General features: G+C 38.7%; 1 protein-coding gene across 1 annotated transcript in view; it reads right to left on the bottom strand.

The window, feature by feature from the left end:
• Nucleotides 1-301: 301 nt before the first annotated feature.
• Nucleotides 302-13,965, bottom strand: part of LOC124552574 — a 71,184-nt gene continuing 57,520 nt past the window's right edge. Inside the window, exons 4-5 of the mRNA XM_047126897.1 lie at nucleotides 6,174-6,398; nucleotides 302-580 (exon numbers count right to left, since the gene is read on the bottom strand). Of these exons, the coding sequence (XP_046982853.1) occupies nucleotides 461-580; nucleotides 6,174-6,398 (345 nt within the window). The 3' untranslated portion in view covers nucleotides 302-460. The remainder of the gene's footprint in view (nucleotides 581-6,173; nucleotides 6,399-13,965) is intronic.

Genomic DNA, 13,965 nt, shown 5'->3' with positions numbered 1-13,965 from the left:
AGAATGTAATTCAGTCTCTCGTGTATGTGAAAAAGTGCTATGTCACCCACTGCTTTCCACTGTATGTTAAACTGCAGGCTCCACATAATTTGCTGGGTGAATCAGGTCACAGGTTAGATGAAGACAGAGAGAAACCATCTGCACTAAGACCTAGATTAATAAGTGCAGCAGTGTTTAAGCTATAACCATTCACTATTCCACGTTACTGTGTTAACCTTGATCCATAAAAAAAAAATTGCTCTAAGCTGACATAAATGAATGAGAGGAGGCGTTGTGTATATGTGCAATAAATGAAAGTTAATTATGTTCTCAAAGTTTTTATTAAATTGATGTATAAGAAATGAAGTAACAAATTATTCAAAATGGGCCATCAAGCACAATTGTGGAGATATAAGTTGTACATCATATCACACATCAGTTTTGTATACCACCAGCAGTCCCTTTATTATGCAAGAATAATTCATGCCGAACCATTGAGGTCCTCATGAGCATCAACAAAATCTTCATTTTCCGCAGCGGCGTTTTCCCGCAGTCTTGCATTCTCCTTGATGAGTAACTGTACTTTTTCTTCATATTTTTGCTGTGGAAAAAAATAATTAAAGGCATCTTTGCAATTTTTTTAAATCAATTATACTATTGGGTTTCCAGAACACACAAGTAATAATGGAAATTGCTTCAATTCAAGGTAAAAAGCACAATAAACAGACCACTATTGCTCAGTTATTCCTGTATTTGTGATACTGGATGAATGGAATAATTTCAGCATAGTAATTCTATAGTAGCGCCTGAAGAGGTACGATTCAAGAGGAGGTTTAACTTCAAGAAGGCTGACTGGCAGTTCAGTGAAGATCGTGACTCAAAAGTGATAAACACTCCACCGCAACCTGAAATGTACAAAATCTTTATCAAATGCATCCAGCAAGTTTCGAGGAAAACTATTCCGAGAAGATGCAGGACTCAGTATGTTCCAGGCATGTCCAATGACGACAAACTGTCGTTAGAAATATACCAAACACTCTATGGAGAGGATCCATTTGCAGAAGAAACGAGCCAAGCTGGTGAAATATTGCCGCAAGCCATTTCAGCAACTTGCAAGGCCAAGTGGAGTAACCTGGTAGAGAAACTCGACATGAAGCTGAACAGTAGACAAGCCTGGAAACTGCTGAAAAACCTGAGTGGCAACCCTGTAAAATCACAAAACAATTTTATGAGTGTGACTACTGATAATGTGGCAACCCAGCTCCTGCAGAATGGCAAAATAAAAGGGAGGATGCCCTAAAGAAAAGAAAAATTCCCCTTCACCTTTTGATCACACCTCGTATGGTGGTGTTGCTTTTCTAGGCCTCTGAGTCACCAGAAGTATGAGATAGAGACTGCACTGCCAGTTCACAGAATAATTGGGTGGTGTCCACCACCAACAGCAGTCACGAATGAGAACACACTTGTAACGAAAGTTCACAGTATGAGCTATAATGTGTTCACTGTCTGTATCAGGAGGCACGGTGATTGTATAATTCAATGAAAAGTACTGTGGCAAGCATTGCACTTGTGAAATAAATTCATGACAGCCCTTAAAGAAAATTACACAGTCATTCCTCGAAGGTAGACCTGCACATTCCCTTAACAATTTCATAGAGACAGGTCATAAATGGGACCACAACTGTGAGTGATCTTCTGTGAGAGGGACTCAGCTTTAGAAGACGTAAGGTGATCAATTAGAATTATCAAGATTTGTGCCTGATATACGTGTTCAACTGAATCTCTTGTGTCCACATTTAGCAAGATGTGTTGCAGTATATTATGTGTCATGATTTGAGAATCCGTAGACTTAAATCCAGTCAACACTGTCAAAAGGTTTTCTAAAAGGAAAAAGGGAAGGAGAGGGAAAGTTGAAAGGATGTGGGTTTTAAGGGAGAGGGTAAGGAGTCATTCCAATCCCGGGAGCGAAAAGACTTACCTTAGGGGGGAAAAAAGGACAGGTATACACTCGCGCGCGCGCCCACACACACACACTCACACACACACACACACACACACACACACACACACACACACACACACACACACACACATATATCCATCTGCACATATACAGACACATGTCTGCCTGTGTCTTACCCTCTCCCTTAAAACCCATATCTTTTCATCTTTCCCTCTCCTTCCCTCTTCCGTGATGAAGCAACCTTGGGTTGCGAAAGCTTGAAATTGGTGTGTGTGTGTGTTTGTGTTTTTTTTATTGTGTCTATCTACCAGCACTTTATCGTTTGGTAAGTCACAGCATCTTTGTTTTTATATATATATATATATTTCCCATGTGGAATGTTTCCCTCTATTATATTCATATCATGAATGGAATGTTATCTACTCAAGATGATTTTCTCAATGTAGGTCCTTTAGTGCACTGTCAAATTCTTTGCACAATGAAAATAATCAATTATTGACAATATATTGTAACATAAATGAATAGATATAACATCTACTCACCAAGAAGTGGTAGGAGAACACAGACACAAAAAGGTTTAACTTTTACAAGCTTTCAGAGCCAGTGGCTCCTCCTCCTGGCAAAAAAGTTGAGGGGGAAGGAAGAGGGGTGAAGGAAAAGGATTGGAGAGGATAAGGAAAAGGGGTACAGTTCAGAAAAACCACCCAGATCCCGGGTCAGGGGAGACTTGCCAGATGGGATGAGAAGGAAAGACTGATTCTTGGGAACTACACTGGATGAGATTTAAAACCAAAGAGCTTAACAGTGGAATACACCTTTCCCTTCAACCCTCTTTCCTCCCCTTCAACTCTTCTGCCACAAGAAGGAGCCACTGGCTCCAAAAGCTTGTAAAATTTAAATCTTTTGGTGTGTGTGTGTGTTCTCCCGCTGCTGCTTAGTGAGTAAGTTTTTATCTATCCATTTACATTAAATTCTTTGCACAGTATCATATCTCCCATTCCATCTTCATTTATTTCCATATTCCTTTCCATAATGTTGTCCTTAGATTTCTTTCCTTTGTATAGTCTCCTGTGTGTTTTCTCCCATCTTTCAGCATTCCCTTCTAATACTGACTTAGCATCTGAGCTGTTGATATTCATACATCTGCTTTTTTTCTCCAAAAATTTCTTCAATTTTCTTGCAATCAGCATTTAACCTTATTATATCTACTTGTGTTTCTGCAGCTTTGCATTTCACCTCTACACAAGAAATGGAATACTTGCAAAAGGAAAGCCTGGGGAGATGTGGAAATATCTACAAAAGTGTCTGATTTCAACAGATAGGATGTCTACAGATTATCGGTTTCATGGCTTCTGGTGATCAAGCAGCAAGTAACAAGCCAAACATACCACATGAATAATATAGAATAATTTCCAGGAAGCTATCTGGGAAAGCACCGCATTAGTGTCTGACGATGACGACGATGATGATGATGATGATGATGATGTGCTTAATAATTGGCCCCACTCCTTGCATGACCTGGTGTCAGTAAGGAACCAAAACAGTGGCATATCATGAGCTCTTGAGAAATTTTATCTGATAAATTCACTTCTTCAGAAAAAACATTAAACACACCCATTTACATGCAGATGTGACAGTGACTAACAAAAGTGTTCTCTCACCAGAACCCTCCTGAAGAAGATCCCAATGAATATGATGAAACATTGAGTTAACAGAAGTAAAAGGAGAAAACTGTTGCAGCCTAATCACCCAGAAAATTTTGCTTTCATTGGTAATGGTGTATGCAAGGTTTCATATTTGGCTGATTATTAATGCAGCTCCCTCACTTTGTTAATGAATAGTTTATCCCATTCCACATCACCGGAGGTTTTCCCTCACAACAGGACAAATAAAATACACCAAAATAATGAATGTGTGAAGGAATTTCCCCTATGTTTATGTATAGTATTAGAGACAAAATGTTGAATACCTAATCTAGGATGGCTCATCCATGCTTTAAAATTTACTCACCAAAACACAAATCTGTTGCATTAGTCCCTCTTCCAGCCCACTCACTGGCCTATCTGTCAAATTTCTGACATTACAACTTGATAATGAGTTCAGTTGGGAAGGGCATACCACAGAATTGCTGAAGCGCCTAAACAAGTCTGTATTTGCAGTGAGAATGAAGTCAGGTATAAGAAATTTAAATATATAAAAATAAAACTTGCATACTTTGCTTACTTTCATTCTATTATGCCATGTGGGATCATATTCTGGGGTAACTCATCAAACTGAACAAAAGTTTTTAACGTGCAAAAGCATGGGGTGGAAATTCAAGATCATATAGAAGCCTGTTCAAGGAACTTGGTATTCTAATCACTGCTTCTCAGTATATTTATTCCTTAATGAAATTTGTTGCAAGTAATATGTATCTATTTCCAACCAATAGCTCAAAATATAGCATCAATACTAGGAATAAGGACAATCTACATAAAGACCTAAAAAGACTTACCTTGGTCCGAAAAGGGGACCAATATTCAGCAACACACATTTTCAATAAATTTCCAGCAACTATTAAAGCTTTGGTTTCAGATAAAGTACAGTTTAAACAGAGCTTGAAAGATTTTTTTGATAGGTAACTCCTCCTATTCTATAGATGAATTTCTTAACAGGGACTGTAAGACCAACTTCAGTAAAAAGTCTGTTAGATTTCGGTCACAACAGTAAGGATTAGGTATTTTGTGTATGACAAACTTATTAAAAACGCATTACTATATTTCATCCTGACAGGTTATTAATTCTGTAAATATTAGCAGTTCCAGTTTACTGTAATGTATTAACATATTTTGACAATCTCCTGACAAATGATCAGTGCAGGTAGCATTATATTCAAATGTTTTATGTTACACTTTCTCACTTGTTCCACACCCATGGGAATTATCTCATTTTTGGATCTATGGAACGAAAACTGAATCTAATCTAATTTAATTTCTCTTTGCATAACACAGTACTATGTACCCTTGAGCATAGAGCCTTTTACTGTAGACATTAGAAGAAATTGTGGATCTGTGGTGTTAGCTCGAACTATAATTTTCCTATCACTGACCTTACCAAATTGTTTATTATAATAGGTTAGAATTACACTGAACAAGAAATACTTTTTTAGATAAGCCAAGTGAAAGTCATAACTTATAAAAAAAGGTTGCCTAATTTTCAAGCTCAAGAACATTATAACTGTATAAATACATTCCTAATTGTATCAAAAGGAAAATTCTGCCCAAAAAGTACTAAGTTATGAGACGGAATTGCTGACCAGTAAATCCATTCGGGAGGCAAAATATGTACTACTGCAGACAGACACATATAAAAGTGACACCACTGCTGCTTATGGAACTGTGTTTTGATAAGGTTAACAGAAACAAATTATTACAGATTCTGGCAGTAGATCAGGTTCCCAAGCAAGTTATCAAAAATATTTATAAAATGTGGAGAACAAATTAACCTGTATAAAGAGAGGGCAAGTTATCAGAATATGGCAGAATCCATGCTGGAATACAACAGGGAAAACAGCCGGTACAGAGTGAGACCTGCATGAAAAATAAAATACTGGGGAGAGTGGACACATTCAAATATTTAAGCTATAAATTATCTTTTATGCGAGAAACAGCTCTAATTGAAAAAGCTACCACATGTAGAAAAACAATGCGAATCACTAATAATGCAATAAAACATTCCCTAGTCCAGAAATACACCACATTACGCCTTTATAACAGCAGCGTTGTGCTGTGGCAGCGAATCCAGACAAAAAGGCAAAAGATGCAAAACGATAAACAGTCTGTCAAATGAAATTCTTGAGACAAACAACTGGTTACACCAAAGGAAATCACAAAAGGAATAAAGATGTTTTGAAGGCACATAGAGTGAAGTCCATCACAAATTGTATACAGAACTACCAAAATAACTGGAGAAAATATCTACAAGTCCATTTTACACTAAAACCATAATGGTGTAAGATCACTTCGTCAACCAATGGAAAGATGGCAGGAGAACTTGTTGGTGACACAGTAACAGTATTATAGAACCTACTCTTGGAAGGAAGAAGAAGAAATATTTGTTTGTTTATTTACTTGTTGGCATCAAAACAGTATCAATGACTTCTGTATGTTCTTTATGTAACAAGCATAGGATCTCTGTGATTCTTAGCCCTAAGTTTAAGTTGCACAGTAAGAATTTTCAGCTCAGTATATACCTTCAAGTCATTGAAGAGAGCGACCTGCTTTTCGTACTCTGCTTTGACGTCAGCATTCAGGCGTGTCGCGAGCTGCATCTTCTTGACGGCTTCTGCGTACCTCTCCCTCTCTCCCTTGATCCTTTCCTCCATGGCATTTACGTCACGCTGCAGGTGTTCCACCTCCATGTTGCGGATGTTCAGCATGTCCTTTGTAAGGGCTACAACCTCCTTCAATGATGACACCTGAAATCCATATTACAAGAGCAAATATTTGAAAACCTGCTAATAACAAAAAGAAACAGAAAACTGTAATAGAAAAAAGGACGTGTTTGAATACAGTGGAACACTGAGTTTATTGGGGATTCAACTACACAAGAATGTGTGTGTGTGTGTGTGTGTGTGTGTGTGTGTGGCGGGGGGCAACAACAATGTGGACCCTGTTAAACGATCCATCCCAGCATCAACATCAAATGATTGGCTGACACCACACAATATCTGCAATATCAATAAGGGGCAGCCTGAAGAATTCTGTAATCTTTCATATACCAAAATAATAGTTTTTAGGGAAAAACAGAAAATAGGAAAGAAAATTGAGGATCTGTTAGATGATCATGAGTTTGGCTTTAGAAAAGGTAAAGGCACCAGAGTGTCAGTTCTGATGTTGTGGTTGATAATGGAAGCAAGAGTGAAGAAAAATCAAGACATGTTCACAGTATTTGTTGACCTGGAGAAATTGTTCAAGAATGTAAAATGGTGTAAGATGTTCAAAATCTTGAGAAAAATAAGGGTGAGCTATAGGGGAAGGCAGGTAAGATACAATATGTACAAGAAACAAGAAGGAACAATAAGAGAGGAAGGCCAAGAATGAAGCACAGAGATTAAAATGGGTGTAAGACAGGGATGTAGGCTTTCACCCCTGCTATTCAATCTATATGTCAAAGAAGCAATGGCGGGAATAAAAGAAAGGTTCAAGAGTGAGATTAAAATTCAAGATGAAAGGATATAACGCCAAGATTTGCTGATGACATTGCTATCTCAGTGAAAGTGAAGAAGAATTACAGGATTTGTTGAATGGATTGGACAGTCTAATGAGTATAGAATATGGATTGAGAGTAAATCAAAGAAAGACTAAAGTAATGAGGAGTAGGAGAAATGACAACAGTAACAAACTTAACATCATAACTGGTGACCTTGAAGTAGGTGAAGTTATGGAATTCTGCTACCTAGGCAGCATAATAACCCAGGACATACACAACAAGGAGGACATAAAATGCAGACTAGCATTGGCAAAGAGGGCAATCCTGGCCAAGACAAGTCTACTATAGTTCAATTCTTTTACCTTGTCGGTTCGCGCATGCCCGCCCAGATGCGGGAGATTGCTGCGTTGCCAGTTGTACGCACCAAGAGAAGCAGCACCATAGTATAGTTCGCAAACTTACGTTTGGGGGGAGTGCGCAATTTATGAAGTAAAGCCATCACGGCCGCAATAACCCTTTCACTGCTACAGAGACGTGCTCCCCGCAATCCGCGCTGTGCGCGATTTTGTCATCACTGCACTGCTCGCCTGTGCAGACACATGGTGTTTCAACTGCTTTGACACACTTTATCATTCGATTTCACAAAAACTATTTGGCCCAAAAATTTGATTTTTACACATCTTCTTGACTGATACCTTCCTCCCATAAATGACTTAATTTTGTTTCGATGTTCAACGCAGTTATTGTGCAGCGTTAGATGTAGTAAACCATTGCATGAAATTTTGAAGAGTTTGCAGAGGTAAAAGTCCATAGCGTATAATTTCCGTATGGTCAATTTTAGTTGCCACCAGAAATTTCAAAAAAATTACATTCAAACGAATAAAATTCATGTAGTAAAACACTTCAATATTGTTTTTAAATAAAGAAAATATTAAACTCCAAAGAAGGTTTGATCTCAGAACCTTTCGCTTAGCAGCCATACACTTTAACCATTACGCTGACGCAACCCGTCATTTAATAGATCTCCCGGCGGAGGACTTTAAATATCACACAAAATACTGACAAACACTGTTGGTATGACTATGAATTACTCACGTTTCGTCGAAGTACAATAGGAAATAAACAATTACCGCTGTTCTTTATTGTGAAAAAGCGGTTAGTGAGAATGATACAAACACCTTTCCTTGCTATCACCTGAATTAGGAGGCTTATTGCTTGTTTGGTTTAATTAATTAATAGAATATGAAGCGATTGGTATAAAGAATGCTTTTTCCAAACTTTCTATAAAAGAAAGTCTGCTATCTAGACATTGCTTTTGTTCAATTACTTTATTTATGACTGAACGTTTCGAAAACTGAAGACACTCGTCCGTGCCCCGCACTGCAGTCGAGCTCTGGCAACGTCGTTCTCTGTTCATTGGCTGACTGTTTAGTGATGTCAGATGCACAGAACGAACCTAAACTCGGCCGCCATCGTAAATGACACGCACTTTAGTATCAAACAGGGTCTTAATTTGAGGACAAAATTTTTGATAATGTATGTTTGGAACACAGCAGTGTATGGTAGTGAGACATGAAGTATGGGGAAACTGGAACAGAAGGGAAAAGAAGCATTTGAGATGTGGTGCTACAGAAGAATGCTGAAGATCAGGTAAGGAATGAGGAGGTTCTCCACAGAATTAACAAAGAATGCAATATATGGAAAACACTGACAAGAAGAAGGGACAGAATAGTAGGGCATCACTGGGGAGGTGGCAACCAAATGACTATTCAAGTTGGCATGTACAGTCTATGAGACTTGAAAACATAGGCAAGGAGAAGAGAAAGGATGATAGGACATGTGTTAAGAAATCATGGAATAACCTCCATGGTACGTGAGGGAGCTGTAGGGGGTAAAAACTGTAAAGGAAGACAGAAATTGGGATATGTCCAGCAAATAAGTGAGGACACAGGTAGCAAGTGCTACTTTGAGATGAAAAGGTTGGCACAGGAGAGGAATTCTTGGTAGGCTGCATCAATCGAGTCAGAGGACTGATTTTTTTTTTTTTTTTTTTTTTGTGGTGGTGGTGGTGGGGGGGGGGGGGGATATGAGATATACATGGTCAGAAAAAAATGCAACACACTCAAGGACAGTGTCCTCTGGCACCAGGGTGTGATATGTGTATTTTAAGGGTTGTAGTGTTAGTTATCGTTGATCAGATGGCACTCAGGAGGCCCGTCTACACACCCTTTATTTTGAATCTGCAGGCAATAACAGTGATGAGTTTAGAGGCGAACAGTGTTACCAACATTTACTCTATGATGGAACAATGCCCCAGTGATGAATACATACTCCTGTGGAACAGCTTGAACCATCTGAACGTGGTCGCATTGTGGGCTTGTGGGATATCTTGACAGATTGCTGCACATGTTGGACACAGTGCATTAGTGTGTGTTGCTGCTTTTGGCATTGGTTTGTGGAACATTTCATGTCTGTGGATAAGGTTCTGGATGTCTGTAGATTACATCTACGTCTACATCTACATACATACATACTCCGCAATCCACCATACGGCGCATGGCAGATGGTACCTCGTACCACCTCCGATGAACACTCACCATCGAGGACAACTTACTGGGTTCTATTACTTAAGAAGTCTTCGAGCCACTCACATATTTGGGAGCCAATCCCATATGCCTGTACCTTAGTTAGGAGTCTGCAGTGGTGCACCGAGTCAAATGCTTTTCGGAAGTCAAGGAATATGGCATCCATCTGATACTCTTCATCCTTGGTTCGCAATATATCATGTGAAAAAAGGGCAAGTTGTGTTTTGCAGGAGCGATGCTTTCTAAAGCCATGCTGATGCATGGACAGCAACTTATGTGTCTCAAGGAAATTCATTATATTTGAACTGAGAATATGTTCAAGAATCCTGCAACAAACTGATGTTAAGGGTATTGGTCTGTAATTTTGAGGATCCGTCCTTCTAACCCTTCTTATATACAGGCGTCACCTGTGCTTTTTTCCAGTCACTCGGGACTTTACATTGGGCAAGAGATTCGCGATAAATGCAAGCTAAGTAAGGAGGCAATGCATTAGAGTACTCTCTGTAAAACTGAATTAGAATCGCATCAGGACCTGGCGATTTATTTATTTTCAACCCATTCAGCTTCTTCACAACCCCAGGGATGTATATCACTATGTCCTCCATACGGGAATCTGCACGAGACTCAAATGTATGTTTGTACGATCCTCCTGCATGAAAGGTTTCTCAAATGCTAAATTTAAAATTTCAGCTCTCGTTTTGCTGTCTTCCGTTGCCAGGCCAGACTGATCAGTGAGTGACTGGATGGAAGCCTTTGACCCGCTTACCGATTTTATGTAAGACCAGAATTTCCTTGGGTTTTCAGCAAGATCTTTTGCTAAGGTATGACGGTGGTAGTGGTTGTATGCTTTGTGCATCGCTCTTTTTACAGCACCATGAATCTCTACTAACTTTTGCCTGTCCTCATTCTCCTGATCTTTCTTGTACCGCGAGTGCAACTGTCTTTGCTTCCTAAGCATTCTCCGAATTGTGCTGTTAAACCGCAGTGGGTCTTTTCCATCCGTAACCCACTTTTTCGGCACATACTTCTCCAATGCGTCATTTCCAATGTGTTTAAAATTTGCCCATAATTCTTCCACGTCCATCGTACCGGAAGTAAATGAAGTCAATTCATTTGCTAAGTGGGATGCTAACAACTGCTTATCTGCTCTTTCAAGTAAGAATACTCTCCTAGCCTTCTTGACTGACTTTTAACCTTTTGAAACCATAGTCATAATGACAACATCATGATCACTAATCCCTGTCTCAACACTTACACCGTCGATGAGGTCTGGTCTGTTCGTGGCTACCAGATTTAAAATATTTCCATTGCATTGGCTGTTGATTTAGCTGCTCAAGACAGTTTTTGGATAATGTGTTCAAAAGTAATTCACACGACGGCTTGTCTGTACCACCTGTAATGAATCCATAGACATCCCAGTCTATACTTGGTAGGTTGAAGTCCCCTCCGACTAATATAGCATGATCCGGGTACTTCTGCAATACAGAGTGTAGACTCCCTTTGAATGGTTCTATAACTGTTACGATGGAACCTGGTGGCCGGTAATAACACCCAACAATTAACTTTATTTCTCCTAGCCCTGTTAAACATGTCCAGATAACTTCGCAATCACACTCTACTTCTCGATTACAGCTACACATCAAGTTTGACGTATTGCACAAGCAGTGGTGGCCAACCAAACACCACCCAGGGACAAAATCTGGGGACGTGTCACCAAGGATGATTTTGAACTATCTGCAGCAGGATTAAGATCACATGTGCCTCTGGCTGGACTTCCACTGACATCATGACACCGCCAAGCATGGCTCCTGTTGTGTCATGAAAGAATCAGCTGTAGAGTAGAATGGTGCTCTGTTGCCTTCAGTGATGAGAGTAGTTTGTGCCTGTATGCAAGTGTTGGATGTGCATGCATATGGTATAGACCTGGTGACCTGCCTATTCCAGAGTGCATTCACCTACGACATACAGATCCCATCCCAGGCTTCTAGGTGAGGGACCATCAGTTGCAACTCATAGTCACATTTGGTGTTTCTACAGGGTAAAGTAACCACTGCCTGCTACATTGCACAGGTTGTTGTAGCCATGCTTCAGCCATTTCTTTGACAGAAAGGTGATGTGCTTTTTCAGCAGGACAATGCATGTCCACATATGGGTATTGTGATGCAACATGCTCTTCGTGGTGTACAACAACTGCCCTTCCTCTGCATTGATGCGACTGTTAGGCACTCATTACTGTGACACGTGTTTCATTTAGTCTGAGCTTATTATCATATACTTCTACAATGATGAACTGCCTGTCACCTCACTTGTCAATAAAATGACCTCATCCTTGATGTTGTTCCATTTTTTTTTTGTGGCATGTAGTTTGCATGCTAAAAATATAAATATACCTCTAATCAGATGAAACTATAACTGCAACTCTGTCCCAATGGGAATGGTAAAAAACAATTGTATAATTGAAGTGAAAACTTAGCAGAGTAGCACAGTGATTAGCACACTGGACTCACATTTGGGAAGACAATGGTTCAAATCCACATTCAGCCAACCTGATTTAGGTTTTTCATGATTTCCCTAAATTGCTTAAGGCAATAAAATTGAGGAATAAAAACATCAGCAGAATTCAGGCAGCTGAGATGTGATTTGTTCCTAACATGGCAGGGAAGACAGAGAGGGATAGAAGCCTGAATGAGGATATCCAAAAATAGGCTCAAGTTATAGGACTACAAGACAAAATAAATTCACAGTGGCTGAGATGATACACGATACATGGATGCCAACAAGCTAGCAAACCAACTGAAAATGAAGTGCCTGGAAGAATTCTGGAAAGTGTCGTAAATACTTTAGAGAAACTTGAATCTTGGTGCCATCAAAATAGACTGAAACTAAATGTAACTTAAAACCAAATTGATGTAATTTGAAGATAAATCATTTGAATGAAGTGAAAAAAAGATTACTTGCAATGATCAGAATAACAGAGAAGCAAACCAAATGGAGTTCTTAGGCCCAAATCTTGATAAAAATTTAAATTGGAAGGTACACATAGACTACTTAGCAAACAAATTTAACACCCTAGCTTTTGCAATGTATGTAGACATCAAAAACATAGTCTATCATTCTTGCTTTGAGTCAGTTACTTGTTATGGCATAATCTTCTGAGGAAATTCAGCAAATGTTATGACACACCCAGTACTACAAAAAATTAAAAAAATAGGAACATGTGTATTGACAAACAACAGGCATCATGATGACAACTGTTAAAGAAATCTAAAAATACTATCTATTCCTTCCCTTTAAATGTAAGAGGTATTGCAATTATTATGTAAAAAATCAACATGTACTTAACTCTTTCCATTTCAGCCACAACTACAGCACTCACCACAGAGAGAAATTTAAACTCCCATCACATGGTTTAAAACTCTATACCCAACCATCAGAGTATATGGGGTAAAAATTTACAGTAAAATAAAAGGTTGTAATATATTTAACATGGAGTTAGGTTTGCTGAGAAGATTACTTTAGACCTCTCTGATGGAAAAGTGCTACTATTCTACTGAAGAATTCTTTGAGGGTAGTTTTACAGTTTAAACAAGGAAATTATACATTTACTTTCATATACTGAAAACAGTAGTATTTAATTGTGTAGCAATATCTCAGAAATGCAAATAAAATAAATTAAACACTGTGATATGTCTCTAATGCATAAAATCAACAATGATTTGAAATCGTATGTTATGAGATGACTAAATCTATCTATCTACCATGTAAAGACTAATGTATGATTTGAAATGCAGAGGCAAAACACCAGAGGATGACCAAGAGTGAGGTACAAGGATATGGCAAAAACCAGAGCAGAAAGGGACAGCACTGAAGAGGGAGAGAAGTTTAAGGACTGTAATTGAAAAAGAAGCTTCACTCACTGACCCACAAAATGAGATGGAATGATGTGGGATATGATGATAAATACCAATCAGCCTCAATTTCTGTTTTCAATTTCATAAATTCTGCATAAAGTTAGCTAGTAGTTGAGGTCCAACAAAAATATTATAATTTGACATGTTGCCTGTCGATGTTCACCTTGGGATCCTAATTGACTGTCAGCCAAAGCTCAGGAGAAGGGTACCAACAAACAAAAAGTCAAAAACTGGCTTGCAAAATCCTCAACAGTTTTGTACACTATCAGTAAACCTCTGATTCCTTAAAGAATTGAACTACCATGTATAAAACAACTGCAAATGTCTGATTACTTTA

Source organism: Schistocerca americana, chromosome 10 (assembly GCF_021461395.2).
Source record: "Schistocerca americana isolate TAMUIC-IGC-003095 chromosome 10, iqSchAmer2.1, whole genome shotgun sequence".
Lineage (NCBI taxonomy): Eukaryota > Metazoa > Arthropoda > Insecta > Orthoptera > Acrididae > Schistocerca > Schistocerca americana.
Note: the sequence above shows the minus strand (reverse complement) of the source record. Positions and strands in the feature narration are given on the sequence as shown.